The sequence below is a fragment of the Anabas testudineus genome, chromosome 6 (assembly GCF_900324465.2).
Source record: "Anabas testudineus chromosome 6, fAnaTes1.2, whole genome shotgun sequence".
NCBI lineage: Eukaryota > Metazoa > Chordata > Actinopteri > Anabantiformes > Anabantidae > Anabas > Anabas testudineus.
Genome location: NC_046615.1, coordinates 4,258,426 through 4,272,079, shown reverse-complemented (window position 1 = coordinate 4,272,079; position 13,654 = coordinate 4,258,426). Strand labels below are relative to the sequence as shown.

The window sequence follows — 13,654 nt, the reverse complement described above, 5'->3', positions numbered from 1 at the left end:
CCATCCTCTCATTTTCGCAGAGGACAGTTGTTAGTCACTCTCAGCTAAATATTACTTTTTAAGAGACACTGTTTGGTTCACACACTCTCACACCCACCCCCAAAATACCCAAAATGCATCTTTCCTCCCCCTCATACCTCCATCTGAATACGTCTCTGTTCCGTATCCATCTTGCAGTCCGTTGGTCCACGTCCCCTCGTACTTCCCGCTTGTCCCCGTGCTCTCCCGTACACCATAGCGTCCCTTAAAGCCGTGCGTCCACTCGCCCTTGTACACCCAGCGGCCTTTATTCTCAACGCCCACACCGTGTCTCTTGCCCTGAGCCCAGGTACCCTGGTAGGTGTTCCCGCTGGGCCACGTGTAGACACCCAGCAGCTCGAAGCCGTGGGCCCAGGACCCACAGTACTCGCCCTGGCCCTTTGGTCCTGTGCAGATGCCATGGCCATGCGCCTTGCCCTCCTCCCACCCACCGCAGTATGACCCCCCATCGTCAAAGTTGAACCTGCCGCCAGTGGACATGCATGAAACAGGTCTTGGCAATTCCCCTGAAGCCTCGACAAAAACAAAAAGAAAAGAAAAAGAAAAGAAAAAGAGAAAGAGAAAAAAGGACAGGTTGGTGCTAGAACCAATCCATGGAGTTGAGTTCGGAGGTTGGAGAGAGAGGGAAGAGGGAGAGGACTCCCACACAAATCGAGTACCGCCACCCTCTGTTTTCAACTGGCTTGGAGAGGAGAAAAGGAGAAATGGGGTGAGTACAAAATTAGGCCCCTTGCAGAGGTGTCTGGGGTCTCCCGGCGTAGCGTGATGCTGTTCACACCATCCTCCTGGTGGGCTCTTTGTATCTTTGGCTAGCACTTTCCAGATTCTCTGTGGCAGACGTAGGTGAGAGAGGAAGAGAGTGGGCCCAGAACTCCCATTATCCTCTTTCGGCAGAAGTTGAAAGCGTCAGGCAGCTCCACTGGCCTGCCATCGGCTTGCCTACACAGTCTACGACACAAACGCAGAGCTCTTCCTCCTACTCCTCTCCTGCTTTCCGCTCAGGCCCACTTGTTCTGCCGCCTCCTACCTGATGATGCCTCCACCTCTCTGGGGCGTAGAGCCAAGAAGTCTCCCCGGTGGCAGCCCTTCAAACCTCCAAGCTTCCAGTATAGAAGCCACCCTGATCAGTGCTGGGGCCCCCGCTGGAGCTGTGGTGCAAAGAAAGAAAAAAAAAAAAAAAGACTCTCTTCCTAAGAAATAGTTTTTTCTTCAAGTCCACTCCTCATCATTAGAAAAAAGCAAGATCATTTAGAGTCAGACCGTGAATCTGTGGCTCACTTCAGGCTTTGCCATCCTCTTCTTATTCTGATCCTTCAAACACACACTGATCCGCGGCTGATCGCACAGCATAGGAACACACATGCATAGAGAGAGGGAGAGACAGAAAAATGGGGAAGAAACACGTAAAGGGTAATGTGCTTGGCTGCTTTTTTCTCTGTCCTGTTGTGCTGGAGAGCAGCAATGCAGTCTCCTGCCTTATGCACGCATGCACTATACGCAAGCACACACACACACACACACACACACACACACACACAGACTCTTTCTGACAGCAAATGCGCACACACAACGACAATAAACAACTGAATTGATTAATTTCTCCTCCTCTGTTCCCCCTCTCCCTTTCTCTCTCTCAGTCTGTCTGTAGGTCTTTAATCCACTGCGTCCATAAGTGGTTTATCCTCTGCGTGGGTTGCCTTCAGGTTGCCTGCTTGATGAAATAACATCCATCTATATGATCCTGTTATGGTGTGTTCTGTCGTCCTCAGCATCTCCTCCTTATCTCCATGTTTCCCAGTGGAGTGCGGGCTGACGCACAGCCTGCCTGCTGTATTGGTCTTACAATCTCTTCTTCTCTTATGGCTGGATCTCGGTGTCTCTCTCTCTCTCTCTCTCTCTCTCTCTCTCTCTCTCTCTCTCCCTCTCTCTCTCTCTCTCTCTCCCTGAAAATCTGCTCATTAGAGAGGACTGTTCCAATGCAGTCAACCAACCCCTCTCCTCATGCTCAATAGCACACTCCAGCTCTTAAAGAGACACACACTCCGCAGAGCGACAAGCCTCCCTCTTCGTCCCTCACCTGTAGCTTTTACTGTTTACTCAGGCTTTGTGTGTTTCTCTGCACCATCCATTAGTCTCAGCTTGCTGACCTGATTTGTGTGTCTAAAGATGACTGTAGTGGTAGTAATACATATTTTCACTCAGCAGGTGAACCATAAAAGAGAAGTTTGACATTTTGGGAGTTTCTCCTATCTGTATCTTAGGAGAGATAAAAAGATAAATATAACTATTGTCCTTGTATCCTAATAACCAGCAGCTGGGTAGTTTACCTTAGCACAAATGGGAAACAGCTATAGCCTGGCTCTATCTAAGGGTTGATAATAGTATATTTCCCTCAGTTTCTTGTTCTTGTGTAACGTGCAAACCTACTGCTGGATGTAGCTTCATTGTACAAACGAATAATTCCAAAAAAGTTGAACTATTCCTTTAAAAAGCAACTTTTCTATCTAGTATCAAACCTGCAGCATGGTGTTGCATTTACATTTAGTCATATGACAGACGCTTTTATCCAAAGCGAATTACAAGGGTAGGAGAAAAGAGGTCCTGCCTAAGGACCCCTACTGGAGGTAGACCACAGCTGGGATTGAAAGCCCAGTCTCCCACTGAAGGTGGTGATCTTATCACTACACTAACCAGCTGGTCTTGTGGTCCCCGTGTCTACATGTTCACAGAACTATTCCACAACTTTCACTGCACTTCATGTTGTCTTAGTGAATGGATTTGCCTGTGTGCAGACACCTGCATGCACCTGCACTAACTTGGGCTCCACGTTAAGCCCTCCCCTGGGTGGTTAGGACAAAGCCATTTAAAAATGATGTTTTTACAGAAACCCAGGTCCCCAGCTACATCATTGTATCTCATAACTATGAGATACAATGATGTATTATGCTACTAAATCTTTTTTTACTGGACCTTTTACTGGATTTTGAGAAAAAAAAGATGTCCTAGCTCCATTTACATCGTGTGAGACCAGCGCCGTGCTGTTCCTGAAGGACTGGGTCAAGCATGTTGTACTTCTTAGCAATGTCACAGCTATGACAGCCACTGTACGTTATGTAATACAGTAGCAAGGGAGGGGAAACCACTTTAAATAGAGTGTAAAGAGGCAATGACACTGAAGTACAGTATTATCTGATAATCAAACTGCAGCAGGCAATGGAGGTGCAGTGGTAACCCTAATTCATGTTTTTACAGCACTAAGAGTGGGCGGAAAGGAAACAACAGGTGATAAAATTACACCGTCGTGGGGATTAACTGTTCCTTAAACCACTTTTCTCTCTTTTCCTCTTAGACCTCTCATTGACTTTACTAGCCTCCTTCCTCCTCACACCATAAAGTTCCTCTTTCTTTTATATCCTCCTTTTCCCCATTCAGCTGTCCTGTTGCTGCCGTTGTTGTTGTCCTTCTGTCTGCCACAGTCTGGAAGAGCTAAGCCAATTCCAAGTCCAGATTACAGTAATAAATCACTCTGAGGCTGGGGATTAAGGCTTAGGCCTCTAAACACACTTGTAGTTGAGAGAGAGAGGAAGAGAGGGGAGGAGGTGAAAGAAGAAGAGAACGAGAAGTTGAATGGGTGAGGGGGATGGTGGCGATGGGTCATGACCACAACAAAGGGATCAGGATTTAGAGAAGTTAGTAACAAAGCGTGTTTAATCACAAATCCACGACATCACTGACCTGAAGGAATCCGAGCTGAGATGGCCCTGACATCATCCCGGATAATAGTCACTGGGTCATTAGGGATGTCACAGGTGTAATTGCAGAGACGCCACACAGGTCTCACATTTAAATTTACTCACAAAAGTAAAGATCATTTCAAAAACGATGTCACTTTTCTTGCAGCTACTTCAGAATCTATCAAAATGTTTGATACAATCAGGACAGACGTGCTAATAGTATTTTACTACAGCTTTCCCTTTAGCGAGTCCAACTTATTTTATGACTCTGTCCTCAACATTGACTTTATGATGTTTGTTGTTGCTTTATAGTGAAGTTAGCCACTATTCTGAATGAATCCACAACTCTAAATCACAGTGTGCACAGCTGAGTTGGCTGATTCTGCTAATGTCAGATTTTTAAAACAGAGGACTTTAATGTTTCAGGGTGAAAGAAGGAGAAAGAAAAGGGAGACAAACCTATGATGCAAACATGGATAAATGAAAATAATGTGTATATGAAAGATTTCAAGAAAAAGATGGAGGAGGGGAGGAGGCAGAGACACGGATTCAGGACCAATCCAAGATGGAGCCAGGTAAGAGAAAGACCCTTACAGTTCTGTGCACAGCTCTGGTGTGAATTCTAGTCTTTATGACAACTCACACCCTGCAGGATAGACATGGGTACAGTCAGTTACAGAAAAGTGAAAGAAAATAATGCAGTCACTGCTGAAGCTCTGTTAAAAATAGCTTCTTCTGTTTTTTTCTTCTGTTGTGCAGCCTTATCCCGCAGCTCTGCTGTGTTTGCTCACCATCTGGTCTGTTTGTACAGCGTGTGACATCTCCAGGCAATCAATAAGGGTGCTCCTCTACCTGGTCAATCATTACAGAAAGTGTGCCATGTACCTGGGGATCCAAAGACTGTGCACCACAGAGCAGACTGTTCTATAAAAAGCTTTGAAAGATCTTCCACCAACACATAAATAAATTTGAGTTTTTCAGTGGGGACCTCCTGGTAGCGAAACGTGACTCTTACATATAAAGACTTTATTGACACCAGGGGACGTATTCACAAAGCTCCCTAAGCATAAAGGTTGCTCCCAGTGGCAAAACTCTTAAGACAATTCTTGGAATTATGAAATGATGACATGAGAATTTCCCCTAAAAGTTAAGACTGAATACTAGTAAAGATAAAAATGAGTCACAAAGCACCTTAGACCTCAAAAGGGCTCCTAAGAAGAAAAACTGAGTAGGGAGGAGGGCTTTTAAGGGGCTTAAGAGTTTCTTAAGCAGACAACACAATGGTGGAAGGATAAAAAAATATTCTCCAAAAACCCTTTGACAGTGAGAACACACAGTGTAGATCATGGAGTGGATGTAGAGATGTGCTCATATCACCCAACACAGTAACTCTGTTGTGCAGCGATGACTTGTATCTGTTAGAACCTTCTATCAGCAGAGTGATCATGGTTCTGCATGGTCTTAAAAGTTTCCTGAATCACTCCCAGGCTAGGACTAACACCTGGGACTTTTTAGGCTCTGAGATTTTACTAAGAATGTTTGTGAACACAGCCCCATGTCCGACAGTCTATTCTTGTAATATGATATCCACCAAGATAAGAAATATTACTCTGCTCTGATGTACCCGTATTCTACAAGTTCACACACACACACACACACACACACACACACTTGACGTATCTGTGACGATTCCACGCTGCGTGGCCCCACGTCAGCACTGCACCCAAAAAAAATCTCTTTAGTTATTTATAAAATCTTTTTTTGTTGCTGAGTTAAAATAAAAAAGGGGGTCGCAGGAAAAAAAGGGGGGGGGGGGGGATGAGGGGGGATGAAGAGGAGGGAAAGGCGAACTAGGGGAAGGCAGCCTCATTCTCATCCATCTCTCCCTCTCGTCTATTATTCATCAGCTTCTTCTCATCCCTCGTTCAGCTTGCTGATGGAGGATAAAATAGGTCACAGAGGGATAGGCTGGTGCTCGCACAGTGACTTATGTCTTCCCTGACACATTTTTTACTTGTCCCCTCCCGCTTTGCATCCCTCACTTCTCTTGCTCTCCCTCTTTCTTCCCTGCTGCCGCCACCACCACCGCCTTATCGTCCCATCTTTCTCACCTGCTCTCCATCCCCTCGCTTCCCACCCGTCTTCTGACGATTCCTGAATCCTGCTGCTACTCTGCTCAGCTCACCTTCCTCTCTCTAACTCTCCAGTCTCCTCCTTTCTTGTTGTAGAAGACTAAAACTCAGACAAAGGAGATGTGTTGCAGCAAACTATCTGCAGGGGGCACAACAAACCATCACATCCATGGATCTTGCTACAGCAGAGAAGTGGTGGAAAAAAAAAAAGCAACAAAGCTGGAAAGGTCCATCAGAAGGACGGGAAGAAAGATGAGATCAAAAGCCAAATAACTACTAAAGAACGAACCTTTACACCTCTCTGTTTTAACACATTTAAACTCTACATTGTTGGGTTTAATGCAAAGCCCCTAAATGTTTGCAAGTACCTAAAACAAACTGAGGCGTTGAACGTCACTCTCCACATGTGACCTCACTGACAGAGATGTCCACCAGGTGGGGACAGAGCCCACTGAGAAAGAAGCACAGTAAAGTATGGAATGGATTTTATTATACTAATTATAATCAGTTTTAGAAATATTTAACATTTTGTTTTTTCCTTTAATTACTGATTTTCTGAGCTCTTTTCCCTTTTATATTTAAATTGGGTACGTACAGTATGTACTCAGCAAGTTATTCAATCTTGCATGTTGGGGCTTTAGTGGTTCACATTTTAAAAATTAATCAAAAAACTTATGTAATGTGAAAGGAGTCGCTTGTCGTGACAAGAGAGGGAGAGAGAGTCACAACCGATCTCATGTCTTCGATAAAGGCAGAGTGAATCTTGCTCTAGTATTCGTCAGTTGGCCAGAAACAGATTCCAAAAGATTTCTAATGTTGCTGCATGTCTGCTGGATGTGAAGGTGATAATATGTCAGTGTTGTGTGTATTAGTGTTTGTTCTGTCATGTGGTTTGCCACTGAGGAGAAATAACCCAGTAAATAAATAAATGCAATCACAGCAGTGGGTAAATATAACAGCAATGCATTCAAAACTACACAGTGCCGTCAGTGAATGGAGATATTTATTGAAAATGAATCTATAACCATGTTACTTTCAATGTAATGACATCCCCACAAATAAAAGCAGTGAATTAGTTCAAAATGTATTTGATCAGCTGAAAGATATTCAAGAGGTTTGAACTTGCATTGTGTAATGACTTTCAGTACAGTTTTTATAACATTAACATGTTTTATAAAAGGTAAAATCTTTCACACACACACACACGACAGACACACACACACACACACACACACAAACACACACACAGATTTTGTATTTTTCCATCACTGGTCTTCATAGAAGACTTTAGCCATGGCGAGGGCGACCTTTGCGACCTTTTTGTCCTTAACGTCAGGGCCCATGTTGGCACGTGCCAGTCCTACCCAGTGCTGCTCTGTGCGAATCTGGTAATCTGTCACCGTCTCCCCATCCTGCACGGGTGGATGCTCTTCTTCATCTGGAAACACACAGACAGGTAGAGAATGGTGTATTTCTAAAAAAAAAAAGAGAGTGGTCAAACTCTCTGAGAACAGCTGCAATCTGGTCAAATGGAAAAGAATTGTGTCAGGACAGAGTCTAATTATTAACTATTCATATCTAATTATTATTATGTAACGATTTACTTCAAAACTGTGTATTTGTTATCAAATCAATGTCACAATTTACAGCAACAGAACATGATTTCCAAACTGAGAAGCTGCTATTTGAATTGGCTGTGACGTCACTCTTCAGATCTCTGCACTGGCTTCCTGTATCTGCCCTGCATCAGGTTCACAGCCCAGAGTGGTCAACTCAACCTGAACTTAACTGAGCTCCCTCATCCAGCTTTACAATCCCTACAATTTGCAAGTGATGAACATCTTGTGGTCCCCTCACCTCACCTCAAAAGATTCCTGGCTAAACTTTTTAGCTCTGTGGTTCCATGATGGTGGAACGACCTACCAACCTCTGCACATTCAGCAGCCTCACTCAAAAGTCTCTCAAACAGAATCCTTCCACAACTTTTTCTGCACTTAAATCTTAAAAAAAAAAAAAACGATTCAATCTTGCACTTACACCTCATGAAGTGGAAACAGTTCTTCCTACAGGACTTTACTTTAATGTTTTCCTCCTTGGCTTAGAAATTTTACCTTGTACTTCACTTGTAAGTAGCTTTAAATAAAAGCATCTAACAAATGACTAAATGTAAATGTAAATTATCACTGGCCAAAGTCTTTGAGAGCAACACTCTACACAAATCCCTGTCAAAAGGCCACTGGGAAAGTACTCAGTTGATTACTAAGTTTATAGTAATACCCCACAACATAGTCAATTAGGCCTTGATTTAAGGCCTTGATGAATATAAAAAACCTACACTGTAGCAACACTGCGCACTCATCATTTATACAGACTACAATACCAGAGCTGTACAGAGAATACACAGAGGGCTGTGAGTAATACAGGATTTTACCAGACAAGATGTTGCTCCTAGGTATAGGCATTTAGCTGTGCTGGTTAGGGCTAGTGTGAGGGACTAGGGAAGGCATTATGTTATTAAGTGTCCCCACAAGCCCAAACACCTAAATGTGTTTACGTGAGAAACACATTTAGGTGTTTGAATGTAACATTTGTTTAGAGTATTTTTATTTTCTTTCTGTGCCTAATATGGGGCTCGTGCTGATGAACGCTGCACCATATAGTATATAAGAGAAGCAGTATACTCTCTTGCCTTCCTCCTCCTCACTCTCCTCTTCAGACTCCTCCTCCCCTTCTGCTCCTTTCGCCTCCTCCTCCTCCTCCTCCTCATCATCGCCCTCTGACTCAGACTCATCCAGCCACTCCTGCGTCTCTGTAGAGAAAGAAATGAGGTGAAAGATGAAACCACACTTCCATTCAACACCTCTCCTGTGTCAAATCAGCACACACTGGCAGCTGATTGGACACTGATTCAAACTCAGATCTTTTTCTTCTATGTGTTGAGCTTTAGGGTCTTTTAGACCGGCCGACTCACTTGGATCCATTTCAACCAGAACTTCCCACTGATCCATCTTGTGTAGATCTAGACAGTAGAAGTCATTCAGGGTGAACTGCCGGTCGCCAACCTCGAACATCCCCCCATACAGGAAGAGCTTGCCCTGACGCACGGTTGCCATTGTGCTGGACCTCGGGCAGGGCTCCACCAGGGGAGCAGAGGCCGATTCTGAGGAGATAAAGATCTGTATCTGACTCTGAAATCAGTGGAATGGTGAGAATATGAACGTAAAAGGACAAAGATTAAGTGTTGGGCAACTTTTCTACATAATTTCAGTTTAGTGTGTGTTTAATCTCACCATCATCATCCTCTTCTTCATCTTCCTCCTCCTCCTCCTCTAGAGCTCCAGGGATCACTTCCTTAATTGTCATCACTGTGCCGTCCTCGGTGACGATCTCCTTGATGACTTCAGTAGGTCCTTTAGGTGTCACCTCCTCTCCCTCCTCCTTTTCTGCTCCCTCGGATTCTGCTCCACCCTTTTTCCCCCTTCGTCGTTTCTTCTTCTCTGTCTTATTTCCCTGAACAGAAAGACAATAAGAAACAGAATAATTAACATGTAATGATGTGGCTGCACGCTACAGATACCAGTCTGAACATTAACACTACCAGGTATAAAGGACAAATGGTTCATAAAAAAATGATAGATAGATAGATAGATAGATAGATAGATAGATAGATAGATAGATAGATAGATAGATGGATAGATAGATGGATAGATAGATAGATAGATAGATAGGTAGATAGATAGATAGATAGATAAATAGATAGATAGGTAGATAGATAGACAGATAGATAGAAGCTTACTCTGAGCTGCCCAGGAAACCAGCGGTTCTTCACTGTGTCGTACAGGTACAGGTCATTGTAGAAGTCGCCCTCCAGTGTCTCCTCTTCTTCCTCATCACAAACGCCCCCAAACAGCACTGCCCGCCCTGCTGGTCCCACCGCCACAGAGAAGCCAGAGCGAGGTGGGGGCTTGTTACCTGAGGGGTTCACCCTGGACCACGACCATTTCTCTGAAGAGCAGAGAAACAGCCAAGATGATTCAAACAAAAAAAACATTATCAATAGTGTCTTAAATTATTTCACCTTTTTGTTTTTGTTTGTTTGTTTGTTTGTTTGTTTGTTTGTACCTTGGCCATCTTTACCCTCTTGCTTCAGAAGAAACATATCAGAGTGGATTGTTCCCTTTTCTACATCTTTCTTGACTCTCTAGACAAACACAAACAAAACCACTTCAGACCGCATTACAACAACTAATCTACTGGAAATAACGGGGAGGCAGCACACACTCACCACTTTAGAGTATCCCCCGTAGATAATGACGCCGGTGCCATCAGGCGTGGGCGTCATCTGACAGGCAGAGCGCGGGGAGGGCGCAGAGCCTGATGGAGTAAGGCGTGACCACGAGAAGGTGTCCAGGGAGAAAGAGTAGACGTCATTGTAGTAGATAAAGTCCCTGCAGGTGGAGAAGAGATAATCAGAAGAAAAAAAGGGCTGAAACTGAGTCACCAATAAAACAGCCTGCGTTTATGACCTGTATAAACGTACGCTGCTGTACATGCTGCTCTGTTTCATTACACTGATCTGTGGTACGTCATCTCTATACTAGATACCTCACACACACATTTGTAAATCCTAATCTGCTACCTAACAGTTACATACAGTATTTACACTTGCTAATGCTAATGGTTTCAGCATTAGAATGAGTATAACCGCAGAGTCAGATATTAATTATATATTGGTTTGTCATCATGAGTTACTCCTTTCACATTATACATAAACCTTTGGCCCATTGGTAATAAAAACATTGCTTAGTTCAGCTTTAAATTCAGGTGGATGTAAAGTTTACAGAATGTAAAAGAAGCTCTCAATCAATCAACTCTGCTTTGTTATCATTTGATAACCGACTGCCTACCTGGTGCTCTCATGAAAACCTCCAAACACGAGCAGCTGTCTCTTGCTGAGCACCATACGGTGGCCGCTGCGACCTGATGGACCCCCAGGTGCCCTGGAAAAACACAACAGTCCTTTCTAAAAACAGATTTTATAAGTTGGCTCTCTTATTATAAGTATAGTAAAAAGGTGCACAGCAGTTTTTCCTAATCAAGCTGGGACCACTTTATTGAGTTTTCCTAATTTATTTTTTATAGAACAATAGTTGCAGCCGCCTTTATATTATCTATCATGTTTTTTGTTTCTTATTACATCTACTTTTATGACCCAGTGAACGTACTTGATGTTCTCCCAGGTGTGTGTAGCTAGGTGCAGCACCCAAAGGTCCTTGTAGTGGTAGAACTGTTCTCCGTTTGGGGAGGCAAACTCTCCCCCAAACACCCAGAGCTGCCCCCCACCCTGGGGAACTACCACAGCCTGAAGGGAAATAAGAAAGGAGGAGTTACAGATGAGGAAAAGAGAGCTGCATAAACAGACTGAGTTAAGGAGGTTTGATGTCCTCAGATTTTATTGGCTTGCTTGCAGCAGCCCATCAGCCATGATGACATTGCTGATATGTCTCAAAGTTTCCCCTGATCTTTGCAACAGCAGTCTGCCCCCTTGTGGAAGAATCACATCATTGATCATAATCAAATGTATGTAAATGTGTGTATGTAAAGAAACCACTGTGATTTTTCACTGTGCACTGAGTTTTCCATGAGTTTAATGATACAATGCAATTTCATTTTTGTGGGACTAATACAGGTTTTCTTAGGTTACACATTTGTGGGCTTACCTGATGAGAGCAGCGTGGTGGAGGTGGGTTGGGAATCTCTGATTTAACCCAACTGTTTTTCTTGATGTTATAGAAAAACAGATCGTTGTACAAGTACGTCTGCAAAAAAGGCAGCAGCAAATTTGTTACCATTCCAAATTCATTCAGTATAATTTCTCCTGTAGCATATATAAAGATTGTAAGTGTTAAAACAAAGGAGCTCAACTACATAACAAGTTTGCAGAGTTTGTGAACAAAGTTTCCCTTTAGAGAAACCTGCCTTTACTCAGACAAACTCCTCTTCAAGAACGTGATATGAGAGACAAAGGTTAGATGTTGTCATGCTGAGCCATCAAATCAATGAATCACTTAGTCGTTCATCTTCAAAAAACATGTTTGCAAAATCTGCATCCACAGTGAAACATATTCTAAATTCATCATGTGAGTATTTTTGACAACCTTTTTTCCATTGAAGAATTCTCCTCCAAACAGGATGAGCTCCTCTTTCTCAGGATGGGCAGAAAGGGATGCACTCAGTCTGAAAAGCATTGGGAGACATCAGAGGTGTGTACATCCTCCTGTCATAGCTGATAACAACAGGTTCCATCACATATAGAGGAATCGACATGGAGATTCACATTCATTCTGTCATCCTACACGCCATGTTAAATGTTCACAATGACTCAGATGAAGTCTGTATGTCCATCACGTTGCTGTAAGATAAACTTCACAATATGAGTTGAAGAAAGAGATGTAGTTTGAAACCTTGGTGATGGAGGTGGACACGTTGTTTCTACAACTTGGGTCTTTTTTGAATCCAGATTCTGAAACTCAGCAATCAGAGCCTCCAAATCCTCCTGGAGACACAGATGGAGAGAAGAAAGGGATGAAGGTAAATGATAAAAAGGAACATTAAGATAAAAATTGCTTTTAGAAAATTGGGGGTCACAATAAAGTTTGCATCAACTTATTTAGTTTAATTTTAGTTGTCACGTCTGGTGCACAGTGCAGCTAACAAGCTAACAGCACAAGAAAGAAAGAGCTACAAAGCTAAAAACGATCACAAATTAATTTGTGTGATATGAAATGTAGACATATTTCCACATATCGTTGAACATGTGATGCAGTTGAAGTGGTAACGTTACCTCCTCTCGTTTGGACCTCTTAGAAACCTTTTTCTCCATCTTAGCAGCTGTCTTCTCCGCTCCCTTCACCTTCTTCTCTTTCTTGCCTTTTTTGCCCATCGCTGCGTTGATGAAATCTGAAACTCTTTTTTTTTATTATTTCTAAAAGTCCTGTTTTTTATTCATCAGTTATTTCAGTACCACATGGAAATCCAAACAAACTCGCATGCTGAATGTGCTTCCTCTGGCAAGTCAGAGTCACTTCCGGCAACAAACTTGACGTGGACAAAGTGTAGAAATGTTAACCCCGCCCCCTAGCGCCCTGGAGGACACCACAGAAATTCAGGCTCCGACACTGAGCTGTGCAAAAAGCCGCTTGTTGTGCTATAAAACATCACACAAAAAACACCTCATTTGCTATAATAAGTACATCATGTTATAGGAAATAAATAAATATATAATGTCATAAATGCATGACATGTATTATGACATGATTTAATAGGGAGAGAATAGTTGGTGATGTGTTGTTTGGACAGTGCATGTATGGTATATAAATGGTATTAAACTTCCTTCTGCCCTCCTTATGTTAAAATGCCTTTCTGCTTCTGATGAAAAAAAAACCCAGATGACATCATCTTGAGGAGTTTTTTATTTTTAGTTCAGATGGTTTCATCTGGAGGACAGAGCAATCAGATGAGATAATCCGAAATGATAAACGTACATGTACTCTTCAAACTAGAGCTGAAGAAACCAAGCTGGTGAAGTCACGCTTTAATGGGAGAGCTGTGCCTTACTCTGCACTGAGAGTGTACTGTATGTTTGCATTAAGATTCAGGACAGTCGCTCAGTTCACAGTCCAACCTTCAATGCATGGCGAGTTCATATTTACAGAGCATGTGTATACTGTACACTGTTGGCACAAGCAG

The 13,654-nt window shown here is 43.0% G+C and overlaps 2 protein-coding genes across 2 annotated transcripts in view; both read right to left on the bottom strand.

The window, feature by feature from the left end:
- The window catches only part of jph3 (junctophilin 3), a 38,781-nt gene extending 37,173 nt beyond the window's left edge, over positions 1 to 1,608 (bottom strand). Inside the window, exon 1 of the mRNA XM_026364821.1 lies at positions 138 to 1,608. Coding sequence (XP_026220606.1) covers positions 138 to 519 — 382 coding nt within the window. The 5' untranslated portion in view covers positions 520 to 1,608. The remainder of the gene's footprint in view (positions 1 to 137) is intronic.
- Positions 1,609 to 6,891: 5,283 nt separating this feature from the next.
- klhdc4 (kelch domain containing 4) lies at positions 6,892 to 12,967 on the bottom strand. Its single transcript, XM_026366670.1, has 13 exons — positions 12,750 to 12,967; positions 12,370 to 12,461; positions 12,064 to 12,142; positions 11,626 to 11,724; positions 11,131 to 11,267; positions 10,813 to 10,905; positions 10,191 to 10,353; positions 10,028 to 10,106; positions 9,702 to 9,910; positions 9,196 to 9,415; positions 8,877 to 9,065; positions 8,595 to 8,714; positions 6,892 to 7,343 (listed from the first exon to the last, which is right to left on the bottom strand). The coding sequence occupies exons 1-13, from the start codon at positions 12,846 to 12,848 to the stop codon at positions 7,171 to 7,173; spliced, it is 1,752 nt and encodes a 583-aa protein (XP_026222455.1). The 5' UTR covers positions 12,849 to 12,967; the 3' UTR covers positions 6,892 to 7,170.
- Positions 12,968 to 13,654: the final 687 nt, after the last annotated feature.